General features: G+C 43.7%; 1 protein-coding gene across 1 annotated transcript in view; it reads right to left on the bottom strand.

Annotated features, from left to right (window-relative positions):
* The window catches only part of SPAG1 (sperm associated antigen 1), an 84,073-nt gene that overhangs the window by 6,417 nt on the left and 59,172 nt on the right, over positions 1 to 18,484 (bottom strand). Inside the window, exons 12-15 of the mRNA XM_068983818.1 lie at positions 13,074 to 13,226; positions 8,472 to 8,638; positions 4,953 to 5,085; positions 2,075 to 2,201 (exon numbers count right to left, since the gene is read on the bottom strand). Coding sequence (XP_068839919.1) covers positions 2,075 to 2,201; positions 4,953 to 5,085; positions 8,472 to 8,638; positions 13,074 to 13,226 — 580 coding nt within the window. The remainder of the gene's footprint in view (positions 1 to 2,074; positions 2,202 to 4,952; positions 5,086 to 8,471; positions 8,639 to 13,073; positions 13,227 to 18,484) is intronic.

The following is an 18,484-nucleotide window of genomic DNA, read 5'->3' on the forward strand; positions in this document are numbered from 1 at the left end:
AGGGGAGGCAGGGCAGCAGCATGGCTGAGGGGTCGTGACGGGTCATCCTGCCTCAGTACGGGTGTCACTCCACTGCAACCAGAGGGGATCTAGGCCCTAGAAAAGCCTGAGTGCTCAGAGCACACAAGCACACATCCTCATCTGATACAGGACACAAAAAACATGACCACCCTCTTTCAACAAAACCTAGGTTTTATGGAGTTAAAAGAACGCTCTCAAACTCAGTAAGGTCAACACTCTGCCCGCAGACCTCTCCCTCCTGCTGTACACCCTCCCTCATCACACTGCACCACACGCATCACAGCCACTCAAGACAGAACCCGGGACACGGCCCCAGGATTCATCCGAAGGAAGCGGAAACTCTAACTCAAAAGGACACTCCCACGCTCACTGCAGCATTATTCACAACAGCAGCCTAAGTGTCCATCGATGAATGAATGGATAAAGAGAATGTGGTATATCCACACAGAGGAATATTATTCAGCCATTAAAAAGGCAAGTCTTGCCATTTGTGACAACATGATGGACTCTGAAGGCATCACGCTAAGTAAAATTGGTCATAGAGAGAAAGACAATTACCATATGATCTCTTATATGTGGAGTCCAAAAAAAGAAAAAAATGAAGTTGCTCAGTCATGTCTGACTCTTCGCAACCCCGTGGGCTTGTAGCCTGCAGGCTTCTCCGTCCATGGGATTTTCCAGGCAAGAGTACTGGAGTAGGTTGCCATTTCCTTCTCCAGGGGATCTTCCTGCCCCAGGGATCGAACCCAGGTTTTTCACCTTGCAGACAGACACTTTACCCTCTGAGCCAGTCCCCAGACCTGGCTAAAAAAAAAAAAGTAAACCCAACAATGAAAAAAAACCTGAACTCACAGAAATAGAACAAAAATAGTGGTTGCAGAGGAAAGGTGGGGGTTGGGGAGTAGAAGATGGGCAGAATGGTCAAAGATGTTCAGAAGGTATGAAATTTCAGTTACAAAATAAGCCATGGAGATGTGATGTACAGCATGATGACAAGAGGTAATAATAGCATATTGTACATTTGAGAGTCTCCGAGAGAATAAATCTTGAAAGTTCTCATCACAAGAAAAAAATGTGTTAACTGTATGGTGAACTCAGAGAAGGAAATGGCAACCCACGCCAGTGTTCTTGCCTGGAGAATCCCAGGGACGGGGGAGCCTGGTGGGCTGCCGTCTGTGGGGTCACACAGCGTCGGACACGACTGAAGTGACTTAGCAGCAGCGGTATGGTGAACTAAACATACTGTGATCATCTGATCATTTCACAATACATACAAATATCAAATCACTATGCTGTACATCTGATACTAATATAAAATGTCAATTATATCTCAATTAAAAAAAACTTTAAAGAAGAAAAAAAAAGTCAATGATCTGTACACTTACAATGTGCGAACTTCACTGTATTAAACTTTAATCAGATTCTTTAAAAATACCATTGCAGGAAATGCCATTTCCCAGAATGTTCTGAGTTTTGTGTTATTTTCTACAAATGAAAATGTTCACTTGAGTTTTCCACACAGAAGCAGCAGCATCAAGAAAAGTGTAATTATATAAACCTTCTTTGAAAATAATGGCATGGTTTTCTTGGAGAAGAATGCTGTCCTATGGCCTCATAGGGACCACTTGCCAGTTTAAGGCTCAAATCACATGAACTTCCGCCTCTGCTGCGTCTCTGCCAGTGTCCACGGGTGAACACCTCTTCTGTCCCGTTCCTTCCTCCCCACCCCGCCACAGACAACCCCAGCCCTCTGCCCGAGGAATCCAGCGGCATTGCCGATGGCCTTCAGTAACTCAGCAAACCTTCCTGTCCCTTAAAGTGGACCTATTCTAACGACACTCCTCAGAAAATCAGGAAATAAATCATCATTTTTGAGCTGGAAGGAATCTTAGAAATCTGCGGCATCTTCCTAGATTTCAGGATTGGTGACTACAGAACCAGGCTTAAACAGGATACTGCCATGCCCATTCCTCAAGCCCACAATTTATGTTCATCGAAAGCACGTGATTTGTTCAAAGATGACCGTGACATATGAAAACGAAGATTTCCTCACCTTGAGCCCTTTGTGAGCAAGGGCTCGTCTATAGCAAGCTTTCACATTCCCGTGATCCATCTGAAGGGCCTGGTCACAGTCCTGCTTTGCCTCTTCAAACTGGCCCAGCTTCAAGTAACAGAGGGCTCTGGTGTAATGAAATGGAACTCAGCATTATGAAAGGTAAAAACAACATATCCATAAATCTGGGCAGCTAATAGAAATCAGAAAATAACTAAGTAAGTCTGTTTCGATACCACAGCTGCTGCAATTGAAACCTAACATTTTTTTTTTTTCTCCAGTGATGGCATTTTCTAGCAATACTTGCAATTAGGGACCCTGGGGATACCACTGCAATCAAAACAGTCCAGGCCCTCAAGGAGGCTGCAGTCTAGGGGAAGAGACAGTCTGTTAAAAGCAGCAAATCCAGTGAAATCTGTAAAGGATGCTCTGGAAACACAGAGCTGAGAGTCTCTTCAGACTGGTGAAGCTGAAGTGAAGGGATAGTCAGGGAAGACTTCCCAGAAGAAGGGACATTTCAGTTGAAGCCCAGAGTATGTGTGCAGCGAGTATTATCCAATGGGAAGGCACCGGGCTGAGACTTAAGGTGGAGGGAGGGCACACAGCGCGCGCAGAGTTCGACAGTAACAGAGAACATGGTGCTCCGGCGCTATGGCGGGAGTATGGGGCGGGGGGGGGGTTTGGGGAGGGGGAGGCCAGATAGGAAGGGCCTGGAAGGAGGCTGAGCTTTATCCAGCACTTTATGGAGTCTGGTGATGGGTTTTTAAGGTTTTCCCAGGTGGTGCTAGTGGTAAAGAATCCACCTGACAATGCAGGAGACGTGAGAGACACAGGCTCGATCCCTGGGTCAGGAAGATCCCCCGGAGGAGGGCATGGCCACCCACTCCAATATTATTGCCTGGTGAATCCCATGGACAGAGGAGCCTGGCGGGCTACAGTCCATGCGGTCTGAAGCGACTTAGTATGCATGATGGGTTTTTAAACAGAGGCGGACCCATTCACTGTGTTTGGGGAAGGTCACTCTAGCTGCCAAGTGGAGAATCGGAAGGGACGAGGCTGTGCAGGGAACACCTGGGAGGGTACGGCAGACGGTGAGGGGGAGTTGGTGACAGCCAGAGCGGGACTGATAGGGAGTGGGGACGGCAAGGAGTTTAGAAGTCCTAGAAGAGTTTAGAAGTCAGGACACCTGCACTGCATGGACTGACAAGGGAGGCGTGGGTCAAGGGTGAGAACCCATCATGACCGCAGAAGGCAGGGCTGCGGCGCTCAGGTCCAGGGCTCAGAGACAGATCAGTCAGTTCAGTCGCTCAGTCGTGTCTGACTCTTTGTGACCCCGCAGACTGCAGCTCGCCAGGCTTGTCTGTCCATCACCGACTCCCAGAGCTTGCTCAAACTCATGTCCACAGAGATGTCGGGCTCAGAACTGGAAGGAGGTAAATGGAGCTGGGGAGAAGATGAAATGGGCCAGCGGCTATTAGAGCAAAAAAGGGATCTACACCTTTAGAAGCCCAAGAACAGCAGGGAAAGAAAAGCCTAAAAAAAGAAGAAAAGAAAAGCCTTAGAGAGGGAACAGGGGAGTGCCAGGCACATGAGCAGTCTGCACGAGAGGGGAGGCAGTCTCTGGGGAAAATTAAGAGGCCACTGATGTCCAAGACCACAGAGGCCGAACAGGAGAAGGGCAGAAAAATGCTGGTTTAGTAAGAGAACTTTTCACAAAAGAAGGTTGCCAAAAAGAGGAAAACATGTGCCAAAACAAAACAGTGAACACTTAAGTTTAAAATATTTTCTGAAACAGCTACAAAAACCCATGCCAAGTCACTATTCTTCAGAACCCATACCTTAATCGTCCTTGTCCCTGAAGACTCTCTACTCCCTAAAAAATCCCCAATCGCTGTATTCCAGGTAACTACCTTTTTCACCATAATGGGAGCAGCGTTCTGGAACAGTCAGCTCATCCCGACTGCCCTCCAGAAGACGCGGACCCTGCCCTCAGTACTTCAAGAGGAAAGGGACACTGGAGACACTAGCCTGCAAGACAGCTGATTCCCGGTCCCACTGTGGAGGCTGAGGCCTCACACCAGCTGCCTCACACAGGGAGGAGCAGGGAGACCTCACACCAGGGAGGGAAGGGCAGGGAGGCCTCACACCAGGGAGGCAGGGAGGGAGGGGCAGGGAGGCCTCACACCAGGGAGAGAAGAGCAGGGAGGCCTCACACCAGGGAGGCAGGTGGGGGGGCAGGGAGACCTCACACCAGGGAGGGAAGGGCAGGGAGGCCTCACACCAGGGAGGCAGGTGGGGGGGCAGGGAGACCTCACACCAGGGAGGGAAGGGCAGGGAGGCCTCACACCAGGGAGAGAAGGGCAGGGAGGCCTCACACCAGGGAGGCAGGTGGGGGGGCAGGGAGACCTCACACCAGGGAGGGAAGGGCAGGGAGGCCTCACACCAGGGAGGCAGGTGGGGGGGGGCAGGGAGGCCTCACACCAGGGAGGAGCAGGGAGGCCTCACACCAGGGAGGAGCAGGGAGGCCTCACACCAGGGAGGCAGGTGGGGGGGGGGGGCAGGGAGGCCTCACACCAGGGAGGAGCAGGGAGGCCTCACACCAGGGAGGGAGGGGCAGCACCGCCAAGCCAGCAATGGCTGAGCAGGAACCCTAACACAGCCTGTGTCAGCCCTCCCAGCAACAAGACACCAAGACACCTCAGGCTTTCAATCTCTCCTATGGCCTCACTTCTTTTTTTAAAAAAAGAACACTCACTTAAAACAATTTACTGTATATACCAAATTCTCAGTCATGGGGAAAAGCTGGCAATTAATCAGTCTATAATTTTTTCATCAAAGATATCAACATAAGAAATAGAGCAAGTGGCAGAGAACTTGCCTGTTTGTATAAATGGCACATTCCTTGTTGTTAATCTTCAAGCATTCACTGTATTTACTAAGGGCATCTTTATAGTTTTTGTCTTTTACACATTGATTTCCTTCTTCTTTAAGGGTTTTAAATACTTTTTCATCTATGGGACACACAAAAAAGTGGAATTATTCATACAAGCACCTCTACAAAACTTTAAGTATACTGTAAACTAAGTGACCACAAACCACACAGAGCTAAAGTCTAAATGGAACAAAATTTTATATGTGAATTAAAAAGATAAATTGGCTACAAGTAAAAATTTGATTACACAATGACAACACAGTTTTTTCAAATTAGAAAATAGAATACAAGCGATTGTATCATTTTATCCATATTGGTATGCCTTCTCTCTGCTGGAAACGGTAACTGTGTTGTGAAAAATGAACGAACAAACCCACTAAAGCCTGAATTAGACCTCTCCCAATAGTCCAAGTTTCCTTGGAGAAACCACACCTCCTCCCCTCTCTGCTCCTGCGGTTTCAGCAAAGCAAACCCCACCCCAGCCCTACCTTTTGGGGTAATAATCTGTGCTTTACTAACCAGCACATTATACTCCCTTGGCCACAGTCGGCTAATTGGTCAGGGAAGGACCTATGAGAGCCAATGAGTGACAATAAGATTTCTGTGGCAGCTTCTGCTAAGGTAATTCTTGCTTTTCCCTGTGGAACACGAGGATAAAAGGAGGGGCTATTTTGTCATTGTGCAATACAAGGGGAGAATCTGTCTGAGAATGGGGTCAACAGAGCAAGAGAGATGCTAAGACAGAGAGCTCAAGCATAACCTCTTAGCCCTGAATCCAGCCGCCCGGGCAGCTATCCTATCTGTGGACTTTTCCACAAGAGGGGAGCCAATAAACAACCTTTTCTGCTTAAGACACTCATGGTCGGGTTTTCTGTTACCGGCAATCAGAGTCCCAGCTATTACTGTTGCCTATTATCTTGCCGTGAGCATGACCCTCCACTCAGGATCCATTCCCTTCTTCCTAAGGGTACCTCGATATTCACGCAGCTCTCACTCCTCTCCTACTCAGCCCACGTGTCCAGGGGAAGCTGACCCCACCAATCAGAACTTGGGTCTAAGCCAATCAAGGCATTTCTTCATCACAGGGAGTGGCTCAGGAATAAGCATATGACTCATTAGAATAAATACCAAGACAGTTTAGCCTACAGAACAACAGGCCAAAAAAAGCTAGGTCTTTAGGGCAACGTATTTCCTCATCCTTAAATTAATACCACCAAAAGCAGTAGTGTCTCTCTCTCTCTTTGGACACTGATCTGTGTAGTCATTAAGTCTAAAACTGCTACAGTTCTCTGCTTCTGGCCATACCCTGAGCCCTGACAAATTGTACCTGATTCTGGAGCCTGCCCAGGTTCTTTCAGTTACTTTGAGCCAAAACTATCTCCTTACAGTTATAAGCCAACAGATTTTCTGTGACTTGCAACCAAGGTTGTCTACCATACATAAAATATTAAAATTTTAAGTTTTAAATCTGTGTATTAACTTTATAGAGTATCTAGATATAAAATGAAAATCCATAACTTAATTTTTAAAATATATCTTTAAATTCTATGATCTAAAGATCCTGATAGATGCACTGAATTTATAGTATAAACTCAGAATATAAATGATAACCTTATTTGTCCCTCCACACAAATGGCAAGGATATTAACTTTTCATCTTTTATTTCAAATCACAGAATATTTCTGCCTAATGTTTCATGTTTCAAAAGATCTCACACTATGCAGCCAAATGACACTCGCCATAAATCTTGGCATCTATATAAGCTCTAAAACAGATTATTACAGAGGATTTTTTCCCTCTAATTTGCTGAAAATTTTTCCTCAAGCTTTTCTTCTCATACTGTTTTTAGGAACGTGGAATCCAGTCTCACTAATAAATATGAACAGAAAGAACTGATTATTCTTGTGCTCATGACTTGCTAGCACATATCTACAGCATGGTTAGTTTTTGCACATTATTAATAATGAAGAGCTACCCTTTACTGACCAAATACTTTGTGCCAGTCCCCACTGATTACAGACTCTAGAAACTAGAGATTCCCACACTTTCCCCAGAACTGCTGCCCATTTAAAAGCCTTGGTAGAAGTTCCCTGCCTCTTCTTTCTAGGCAAGGAAAAGAGTGAGGGTCTAACACCAGCCTTCGGGACATGTCAGTTCAGGAACCTCAGGGGCTTTGCAAGATGAAGCCCAACAAAGACACCCATGGCTCCCTAAGCAGGCAGTAGAAACAGCCTCAGCTGGCTTTCAGGCAGAAGGCAAGCATGAAGTCACACTGACTACACACTCTACACAAAGTGCTGAGATGGGCACTGTGGGGATATAGTTGTGGACCTAAACAACTATGATGAAAGGGAGAAGGAGGTACTGCTAAGATACATGTTATAAGGCTTTACTCTTTTAAAAACATCAATTTCATGACACTAGCCTTGCCACCACATTCATGGTATGATGAGAACTACATGGCTACTTAATTCATTTTCTTATTACTAATAATAATGCTGACTCAACCTTTATTAGGAGCGTCCCTGGTGGCTCAGTGGTAAAGAATTCGCCTGCAATGCAGGAGATGCAGGTTCAATGCTTGGATCGAGAAGATCCCCTGGAGCAAGAAGTGGCAACCCACTCCAGTATTCTTACCTGGGAAATCCCACGGACAGAGGAGCCGGAGCTATAGTCCATGGGGTTGCAAAGAGTCAGAAACAACTGAGCGATTAAACAATAACAAACCTTTATGAAGAGGTTCAGTCAGTTCAGTTCAGTCACTCAGTCGTGTCCAACTCTTTTTGACCCCATGGGCGCAGCACGCCAGGCCTCCCTGTCCATCACCAACTTCCAGAGCTGACTCAAACTCATGTCCATTGAGTCGGTGATGCCATCCAACCATCTCATCCTCTGTTGTCCCCTTCTCCTACTGCCTTCAATCTTTCCCAGCATCAGAGTCTTTTCAAATGAGTCATTTCTTTGCATCAGGTGGCCAAAGTATTGGAGTGTCAGCTTCAACATCAGTCCTTCCAATGAACATTCAGGACTGATTTCCTTTAGGATGGACTGGCTGGATCTCCTTGCAGTCCAAGGGACTCTCAAGAGTCTTCCCCAACACCACAGTTCAAAAGCATCAATTCTTCGGCGCTCAGCTTTCTTTACAGTCCAACTCTATGAAGAGGTTACTGTACGCTTACACAGGCAGCACGTTGTGCTGAGTATGCTGTATGCATATCTCCTCTTATTCCTGAGCATAACTCCGTGAGACAGTTACTCACACCTCCCCCTTTCATATACATGAAGACCCTGGACGTGGGCAGCAACTCCTTAAGACTATGCAGTTAGACAGAGGGAGAGCAGGGTCTTGAACTTAAACCCAGGTCTGACGCCTGATATCACGCACTTATCCTCCCGCTCTACTGAGAAAATAATACGCACAGCTCACAGTAACCCTCAGAAGAAATGAATGCAGGCTTCCCCTACCTGGCATGCCTGGCTGGGGATGGCAACAGGAATCTCCCACTTGGTCTGGGGGCGTCTCTACCGCAGGCCGCCAAGCCCGCACTTGTGCGGAGGCAGGCACAGCAGGAATGGGCGGCAGCTTCTCCCGCCAGTTTGGGCCATCCAGAGCGATCAAAATCTTCGTTATCCTAAAAAGAAAATCAGTTTTCTCTGTTGATCACGCAGTTTGCTTTTTTATATTACTGAAGGTCACATCAAGGTAAAACTTAGAAATGCTACGCAGCTCACGGGGTTACAGAGAGTTAGACATGACTTGGCGACTGAACAACAACATGTATTTGTATACTTTCCTGTAGAAAACACACCAACTTGAGCTATATGCTGTCCACATAAACTGTCTTTGAAAGGACTTTTAAAAGTTGCTCCAAACTATGTAACTTTAGATCTTTTTTGTATCAAAAGAAAAATGAAGACACTTCTAATTGGTTTAAGAAATTTTAAAATGTATATGCAATAAAATTTTAATTTTTTAAAAAAGTAAAGTATAAAACTAAAATTTAGGAAGCCTAGAAGAAATGTGCCCCACGTAACATTTCATTTAATTGCTAAAGTGATTATTACTCTTGAGACTTAACAGAAGTACTTTAGAACTTCTATGCCCAAACTGCATACTAAAAATAGGTATACAGGACTGGCTGCTAAAACTGATGAGGGTGTGTACATGTGTGTGCTTAGTTGCTCAGTCATGTCTGACTCTTTGCAACCCCATGGACTGTAGCCCACCAGGCTCCTCTGTCTATGAGATTTCCCAGGCAAGAGTGGGTTACCATTCCCTTCTCCAGGGGATCTTCCCAATCCAGGAATCGAACCTGTATCTCTTGCACTGGCAGGATTCTTTACCACTCAGCCACTTGGGAAGCCCAAAACTGACGAGGAGTGGCTGTCAAATGGAATAGTGCTTCTTTTTGAAACATTAACATATGGTTAAGATACTCTTACCTTGCATTTTTTCATCTCTGAAATGATCTACTCATTGTGTTTTCATATGCATAAAGATGAAAGAATTCGATAATGGAGTCTACTACAAGGACCCTTGTATTAATGACATTTGCTAATGGCTATAAATAATATTCAGATTACCACCCCTGATTATCACTTTCCCATCATTTTAAACACACAAAGTATCATACTTAGATTTTAAAACAAAACTAAATTATGTCTGGGATAAATCTGGTTTTAAAAAAAGGTGCTCCCCAAGACTGAGAAAGTCACTCAGCAGAATGCATTCAAATTAGTTAACTCAGTAGTACTTTTTATGTGAAAAAATTATATTCATATAAAGCCAAATATAATACATACATTCTCCCTACAGTTTCATAAACTTAAATTTCAACAGTGATCTTTGGTTATGATAGCCACATCTCATATTTTAGTGCAAATTTTTTTTTTTTTAAATAATGTATAACCACCCACCATAGAAGAAGAAAAGATGCTTTAGAAAAAAGAATTTTCAAGCAAAACGTGTATTACCAGCAGAAAGGAAGGAAGAAGCAGCTTAAAAGAGATGATGTGTTGCCAGGGAGTAAATAAGTATATACAGGGAAATGTAACATATGAGATTCCTGGAGAGGAAAAGAGGAATATGGTTAATGGAAGAAACAAAATAAACATAGATGTTTAAATTTTTTTTTCCAAAAAAAAAGCTGTTTAGATGGAAAAGCAAGCATAAATATAGGGTTCATGAAAAGGAATAGTGAAATTTTTTAATTAATTTTTTAATGAATATTACAGAAAATATACATGCCAAAACCAGACAAAGCCTCCTTACCTTTTTATAAAATGATATATAAGCAATAACCATTCCATTAAAAAAATGAATGAGTCTTAAAAGTCAGTCTGTGTAGAAGCACCTTCTTGAGTACATCTAAAAATTACAATATAATTCTCAAAAAACTAAACAGAATTACCATATGACCCAGTAATTCCATGCCTAGGAATACCCCAAAAGGAACTGAAAACAGGTATGCAAACAAAACCTTGCACATGATGCTCACAGCAGCACTATTCACAATAGCCAATGGTGGGAACAGCCGAAATGTCCTTCAACAGATTAATGGGTGCAACACATCCATACAGTGGAATATTACTCAGTCATAAACAGAAATGACATCATCACACATGCCACACCATGGACCAACCTTGAAAACCTAAGCTATGTGAGTCAGGCACAAAAGCTACACACTGTATTATATGAACTCTCCAGAATAAGTAAATCCAGAGACAGAAAGCAAATCGGGGGCTTCATGGGGGTTTCCCTTTGGCAGGGGTGGGATGAAGTATTTTGGATCTATTAGAGGTGGTGGCTGTCCAATACTGTGAGTGTACTAAAAGCCACTAAATTGTACACCTAAAAATAGTAAATTCAGTTGTTATGTGAATTTACTTCAATTTTTTTTAAGTGTAAAAAATGTAGAAGGTTCAGAAATATGAATGATCCCAGTCTCTCAGACATAAATTTCTCCCTTCAGACCCATTCAGTCTATCACTATGGACCAGAGTTCCTAAAACACCTCTTCACAGGCCCCTTGTCTCTGGCAGACACTTCAGGTGTCTGCCCACTTTTTTTCATGAGACCCTCTAACCCTGGGAGAAGGTCCTACTTTCCCAACCATCTCGGAGACTCACAGGCAGAGATGGGCGAATTGATAGCAGAAACCCACAGCACAGGGTCTGCTGGAGAATGCATTCACTCCACACAATTTTACTGAGGATGCCTACTGTACAAGGTACCGCCAACAGCACAGCTGGATAAAACACAACCCTGACTTCCCAGAACTCTTAGTGGAATGAATCTAAAAGAACTTTATGAAAAGAGATAATATGCAAAGAAGGCATAGGGAGGGAGAGGAGCCTGAGGGGCACATGTGCTGGGGGAGATGGGTGGATCAGGGGACGACATCCTCTCCTAAAGGGCAGAAGGGACTTAGCCGGACAAAAGCGGCGAAGAAGAGCCCATGTGGAGGCAGCAAGTGATGTGCAACCAGGCGGCTGTGCAGCAGGAGAAAAGGCTTGGAGGGCTCCCAGGGACACCCCTGATTTTACAGGATGGAGACCAGGCCCTGAATGCCCAGGGTTCCATCGGGTCCCACTCTAGATCCAATAACCAGTATCTTTTCTTTTCTTCCCAACAGGCAGGTCCCTAGCGACCACGGAGAAGAAGCACCAGGGAAAAGCTGCCCACTCGACACACAGATCTTTCCAACAGTTTTCTCCAAAGTGCAGTGGGACCAGGTGGGGAGGTAAGGCAGGACTGTAAGACACAAGTTCTCATCTTCTTCAGCTTTGTCCAAGGTCCCCTCCATGGCCAATCAATGCCCTTCACTGACCACCTCCAGTGCTTGTTCTCCGAAGCTGTAGCCCATAGACCAGGGCAGCCTGACCCCTCTGTGATCCCCCCACTCATCAATTAACGTTCATGCTTGGGGATAACGTGATTTATGTTAAGCTGTTTCCCCTCTAGCTACATTCTACTTTGCTTAAAGACAGAGCCTATGTCATTTCCCCCTCCTCTCTTTCTGTGTGGTGTGTGGGGCATGCTACTCTAGATCCACACAAGGCACAGTGTGACACACAAAAATCCTTCAGAGAAATTATACTTTGGACAAATGGAATTAGAAAATCTCATACATGGCCAAGTGGTAACTTTTCAAAGTTCACGTGAAAGCGGTTTATGAAATCTGGAAGCTCTTACTTTCCCGTTCCCACCTGAGGAGTAAACAGGCCATAATATAAACTCTGCTATTTCACCATCCTGTGCTGTGCTTAGTCGCTCAGTCCTGTCTGACTCTTTGTGACCCCATGAACTGTAGCCCGCCAGGCTCCTCTGTCCATAGGGATTCTCCAGGCAAGAATACTGAAGTGGGTGGCCATGCCCTCCTCCAGGGCATCTTCCCCACTCAGGGATCGAACCCAGGTCTCCCACATTGCAGGCGGGTTCTTTACTGAGCCACAAGGGAAGCCATCACCATCCTAGATGAGTGTCTACTAAAGGGCAGATAACACAAACTTCTAGCAGGCTCATGAAACATCCCCTCGCCTGAGGAGAAAATAAAACATGTTTCCACTGACAGATGTGCTGCCCCTGAACGCCTGCAGATCCTGCAGGAGACTCAACACGGCAGCCTTTGCCGCATTTTTAGATCTCGTCCTGTAATCAGTACTGATGTATGACATCACTGCAAACACCTTTCTAACCCCACAGATATTAACAAATACTAAAATCAAATTCTGTACATCTTGAGTTGCGCAGAAGAGCCATACCCTGTGCTGTTTTTAAAATTAAGTGTATATCACACATAATATTCCCTGAACAGTGATAAGTGGACCAGGAAACAAAGATAAAGGTGTCAGAGGACAACTCAAAACATATCATGGGATAGTTAGAAAGTTAGAGAGTGAGAACCATTTGGTTTTGAAGGGGTGAAAAAAGGCACGCATCCATGTAATGCCAATAAGGAAGAACATGTCCACACCTCGACCTCATTCTGAAAGGAGGGGAAGAACCGAAACCTCATTCCATTAGAAAATAACTCGCCCTCGGGCAGCAGCCTCTGATTAGGTTACCTGTTAATACTGTCATTTGCTATCTGGATTCCACAGTCTATTTGCAACACTGTTTTATAATCCACGTAAGCTTTCTGATACTGCTCTACAGTTTCATAGGCCATTGCTCGTCGAAGAAGAGGCTTGATAGAGAATGGATGAAGTTCCAGGGCCCTAAAGGAGACAGAAATATTACATGTCGTTTGTTATGAAGATCACTCCCTAACTCATACTAACCCGACATATCGGTTAGGACTGAACTCTCACATATATTCATATCTGATATTTCACCTTGGGGACCTGGCAACATACCAGAAAGGCAAACCCAGAGCAATCAATCTGTGGTTACTTCCCTTCTTTTAAACCAGTCCCCTTTGGCACTTGCTCTTCCCCCAGTGAGACTGAGCTCCCCAGGCAGCAGGCACTGCCTACCCCTCCAAGCCCCCATCCCAGGGTCGCCCCCCACCCCCATGGGCTAACAGAGCCCACATGGCACTGGCTCAGAGTAGGCTTTGCACCAGGTTCTTGTTATTGACAGATCCAAGGGAAAATTTTATTTGCACCTATGTACTTACTAAGGCACTTAGCATAGAACCACAAAAACCTACAGTACCTTTTGAAAATCAGCCCTCTAAAGCTTAACACAGTTGATTATGATTTACTTGCTGCCGGTCAAAAATAGACCGGAGGAAATTGAGGAAGTTGGTATACAATGATTTCTGTAAGTCATGAATTTTCTAGTGTACTTTCTATTCTGTGAAGTACTTCCAGTATCACTAGAGATATATTTCAAGGTTATGTTCCTTGGTTTTGTTTGAAGTAACTGCTTAAGGCTACGTCACTAACTTAATGCACTTCACTATACTCTGAAATAAAGCATACAATCAAAAGATGGTATTTGAGTGAAAACTATTGTACGCTCTTAGTTTTAACAAAATCAGTTGAAACTGTAAAGGAATATTATGGGTCGATACCAACATTTATTAATATTTCACGCAGAGATCCCACGAAGAGCCTACTTCTCCTCTCTGATCCACTAACAAGAATCTGTGCCAGACTGTCTACAGTGGGGATAAAGGTTTGCTGGTGATTCTTTATGCACGAGCAGTTTCCATATATCAGACATTTGGCCTGCTTCAGGAAAAGCATGATTTCTTCCCCAGTAGGTCTGTTTATCCCTGTCTACAGTGATCTGGAAGGAGGAAGCCCTGACAACACCTGCAGGTGCGAGTCACTGCAGATGACAGCGAATGTCACAACAGGCCTGGAGGGTGAACATTCACACGCTCAGGTCACAGATGAGGGAGCAATCTGCCCACATGCCTCATCTTCTGAACTTAAGCCACGGGAGACCAAGGGCATTGCTGGTCGTGATCATTACTATATCCCAGCACTTAGATCACAGAGGGCCACTGGAGGCGCTCAGCAAAGCCCTCCCAAGTGAACCTTCAGGACCCACACTCTTGCCACCACAAGCATAGATGAAAGCACCACAGATTAAGAAAGGCGCAGTCACCTACCACCCAGAGAGAGCCCTTGATAATTCTTCACATTGTATGGATACTTGACTGCACATGTGGGTGTGCTCCTGGGCTGTATACCACTCACTCTGTTCCAGAAATGTCATTAAACGTAATTAGCATCATTTCTTTGAAAAAGAATCATTTTTGCTCTGCCTAGGTACTAGGATCGGGGATGATTTTAAAAATCTCTTTTGCATTGTACTGGATTTAAAATTCTTTTTTTCCGTAATAGGTATGTGTTACTCTTGTAACCAGTAAAAGTTATTTCAAAAATAAAAGTCTATTAAAAACACTCAAACACTAGAAAACAGGTTTTGGGATATCAGGATCTATCACCTGTACCCCTGTCTTAAATCTACCTTAGTTTAATGCTTAAGAGATAGTAACTACATGAACACTAATTATAAATATAGGTCACAGACACAAGACTATCCCCATTTTACCAAAGACTTCCAATGCCCAAGGAGCTAGTTATCCACAAGATGGACCTGAGATAGGCATGGAATCTAAAGCTGAATGAGATGATGCATTTAATTTATAGCACTTCCCAGCTGAGTAAATGCAAATTTTTCTTTTTAACCACAATCCTGAAAATGAATGTGAGCTTATGAATGGGAATTTCACTAAAGCAAAAAAAGAAAAGTGCATTTACTCATAAACACACAGAGAACTTTTAAATCAGAGTTTACAAGAGCTTAACTATTCAAGTTAACACAGTTAAGAGGGCCTTCTAATTTCAAGTCCATCAGAGAGAAGCAAAGATGAGCAGAAACAGAATTACTAGGCAACATTCATTTGAGTCTGTCGAAACACTCTCAATGAAAAGTCCAGGAAAGAGTTTTGATGTATTTAGATAACTCATAAAGGTTCTCTGACAGATTGGGAGCAGTGAAGATATTTTTTAGCTGATAAAAAATTATGAGAATTGTTTTATGGTTTTTCTAGTAGTCATGTACCAACATGAAAGTTGGACCATAAAGAAACCTAAGTGTTGAAGAATTGTGGTGCTGGAGAAGACTCCTGAAGAGTCCTTTGGACCACAAGGAGATCAAATCAGTCAATCCTAAAGGAAACCAACCCTGAATATTCACTGAAAGGACTGATGCTGAAGCTGCAATACTTTGGCTACCAGATGCGAAGAGGTAACTCATTGGAAAAGACCCTGATGTTGGGGAACGCTGAAGGTAGGAGAAGGGGATAGCAGAGGATGTGAATTTGAGCAAACTAAATACTTCTAGTGCCCCTTCAATTATTATTTTAAAAATAAGCCAAATTAACTGATATTTGATTTGCTTAATTCCTGAAAAACAAGTTAATCTTGTCATTTAGGGAAAAAATAGGGTACAACATAGTAATCTTAGGGGAAAATATTCATGTTAACCTCTGTAACCTGAAAGGATGGAGTTCCGTTTGCTTTCCTGCGCATGTACTTGGTGCAGACAGGGGCTGCCATGTCACCATTGTCATCCTCAAAGCTCTAACATTTCTGGAACAATTACTTCTGGAACAAATGCTTCTTTTGCAATATCTGCTTAATGTTTGCCTAAGTTCAGTCAAGATGTGCTAGTGTTCTCTGTCTTTTTCCCCAAAAAAATGCATAAAAAGTTATTTCACAAGTAAATCTATGAAAGTCATTTCATAGGTTCTCCCTTATTTTAAATTTTGCTCCCAGGGAATTTTTCTTTTTCACTGTTTGAAACCTGCTACCACTTGTAATAAAAGTCTGTGCAAACAACTCTCCAAGGAGCAAACATAATTAACTGAAAAACTAAAACACAGGCTTTCTTTCGAGGTGAAGAGAAAACTGGTTTTCAATACAGCCATACTTCAACATGTCCCCCAAGGCAAATCATGGTTTCCCTGGCATTAAGATGAATTTGAGAATCACTGCTTTTGAATAAAATCACCCCAATCACCCAGTCACCTTATGCTGAGACTCATATGTCAGGTATCAAAGAAAACATCTAAGTAGGTCAGTTTCTAGAAAGGTCGGTACTGACCAGCAGAACCAGATTCCTTGGCGGAGAACACAGCCCTTCACTAAGGACCCCTCACCTAAACCACCACCCATTTCCCCTCTGCCTCCTCCCTCCCCGGAAGGCAATCTCCTGCTCTCCTTCAAGACAAAACTCCACTCCAGTCTCAACAGTCTCCTCTGTGACTTCCTCCTGGGTCTCCCCCGAAACACAACACATTTTAGCAAGAAAACATCTTACACCATATCTCACTTACACCATCTCACTTAAGGATAAAGTAAGTCCACTGTTTTTTAACCAGCGTACTGAACTCACTGATGGAAGACCTGAGACACGTCTGAAGGGTAATGTATTAGGCAACAGACACTTGAACTGAAAGGTTCTCAGCTGCAAATCTCAAGGTGCCTGATACTATGCAAATCTACTTGGTTTTGTTGTTAGCTATGGGCAGTGGCAAACGTTTAACAGCTGGCTCTCCTGAGAGAAAGGCCCAGAATTGTGGCCTTTGCCAATTTTCATAGTATTAGTAGTACTCCAATCATGTCAGATTTCAACTACCAACTTGACTTCAACCAACTCCCCAAATCCTGAAAACGTTGTGAGCTAGCACAACCGTTGATGATGCCAGGACAGACCAAAGTAAATATAAATATTATTTATTTTAAATTTGAATATGTAAAATTGGCAAAAAATACAAGCAGCTCACGACTTTCTTTTTAAACTGCAGGCACAGATAACCAGCAAGTTTTAACCCACATATGTAAACTGATATTGTCAATGAAAAAAAAAAAATTGTTCAACTTATAATCAAGGTGTCCATGTATGTCACTGTCCAAACTAGGGCTTCTAAGAGTGAAAGGGAGTAATACTAATAATTATACCACACAACAGGAGTAAATGAAGATTGTGAAGGTTACACCAGTACATGCAGCTTCTTACTTTTTAGATGCACTAACAGTAACATATTAATGGCAGAAAGCAAAGAGGAACTAAAGAGCTTTTTGATGAAAATAGAAGAAGAGAGTGAAAAAGCTGGCTTAAAACTGAACATTCAAAAAGTAAGATCCTGGCATCTGGCTCCATCACTTCATGGCAAACAGATGGAGAAAAAATGGGAACAGTGACAGATTTCACTTTTGGGGGCTCCAAAATCACTGCGGATGGTGACTATTGCCATGAAATTAAAAGATGCTTGCTCCTTGGAAGAAACACTGTGACAAACCTAGACAATGTATTAAAAAGCAGAGACATCACTTTGCCCACAAAGGTCCATATAGTCAAAGCTATGGTTTTTCTAGTAGTCATGTACGGATGTAACAGCTGGATCATAAAGAAGGCTGAGTGCTGAAGAATTGATGCTTTCAAACTGTGGTGCTAGAGAAGACTCGAGAGGCCCTTGGACAGCACAGACATCAAACCAGTCAATCCTAGAGGAAATCAACCCTGGATATTCACTGGAAGGACTGATGCTGAAGCTCTAATACTTTAGCCACCTGGTGCAAAGAGCCAACTCACTGGAAAAGATCCTGATGCTGGGAAAGACTGAGGGCAAGAGGAGAAGGGGGCAACAGAAGACAAAATGATCGGATGACATCATCGACTCAATGGACATGAGTTTGAGCAGACTCTGGGAGATAGTGAAGGACAGGAAAGCCTGGTGTGCTGCAGTTCACGGGGTCTCAGAGTCGGACATGACTTAGTGACCGAACAACAATAAATAGTAACTTCTTTCCAAAGGGCTCCTCAAGCAGGCTTAATATTTAATGGTTAAAAAAAATTTTTTAAGATACTTTTTATTTATGTAAATATATTCATCCATCTCAGTATGTAACTTGTTGAGTACCATGGGTGACTACTGTGCTTGAGGGATGCACACACAATTCCTGACCTCAGAGAGTTTAAATTCCTCTGCAGAGGGTGACATAAGTGCCTA

Source organism: Capricornis sumatraensis, chromosome 11 (genome assembly GCF_032405125.1).
Source record: "Capricornis sumatraensis isolate serow.1 chromosome 11, serow.2, whole genome shotgun sequence".
NCBI lineage: Eukaryota > Metazoa > Chordata > Mammalia > Artiodactyla > Bovidae > Capricornis > Capricornis sumatraensis.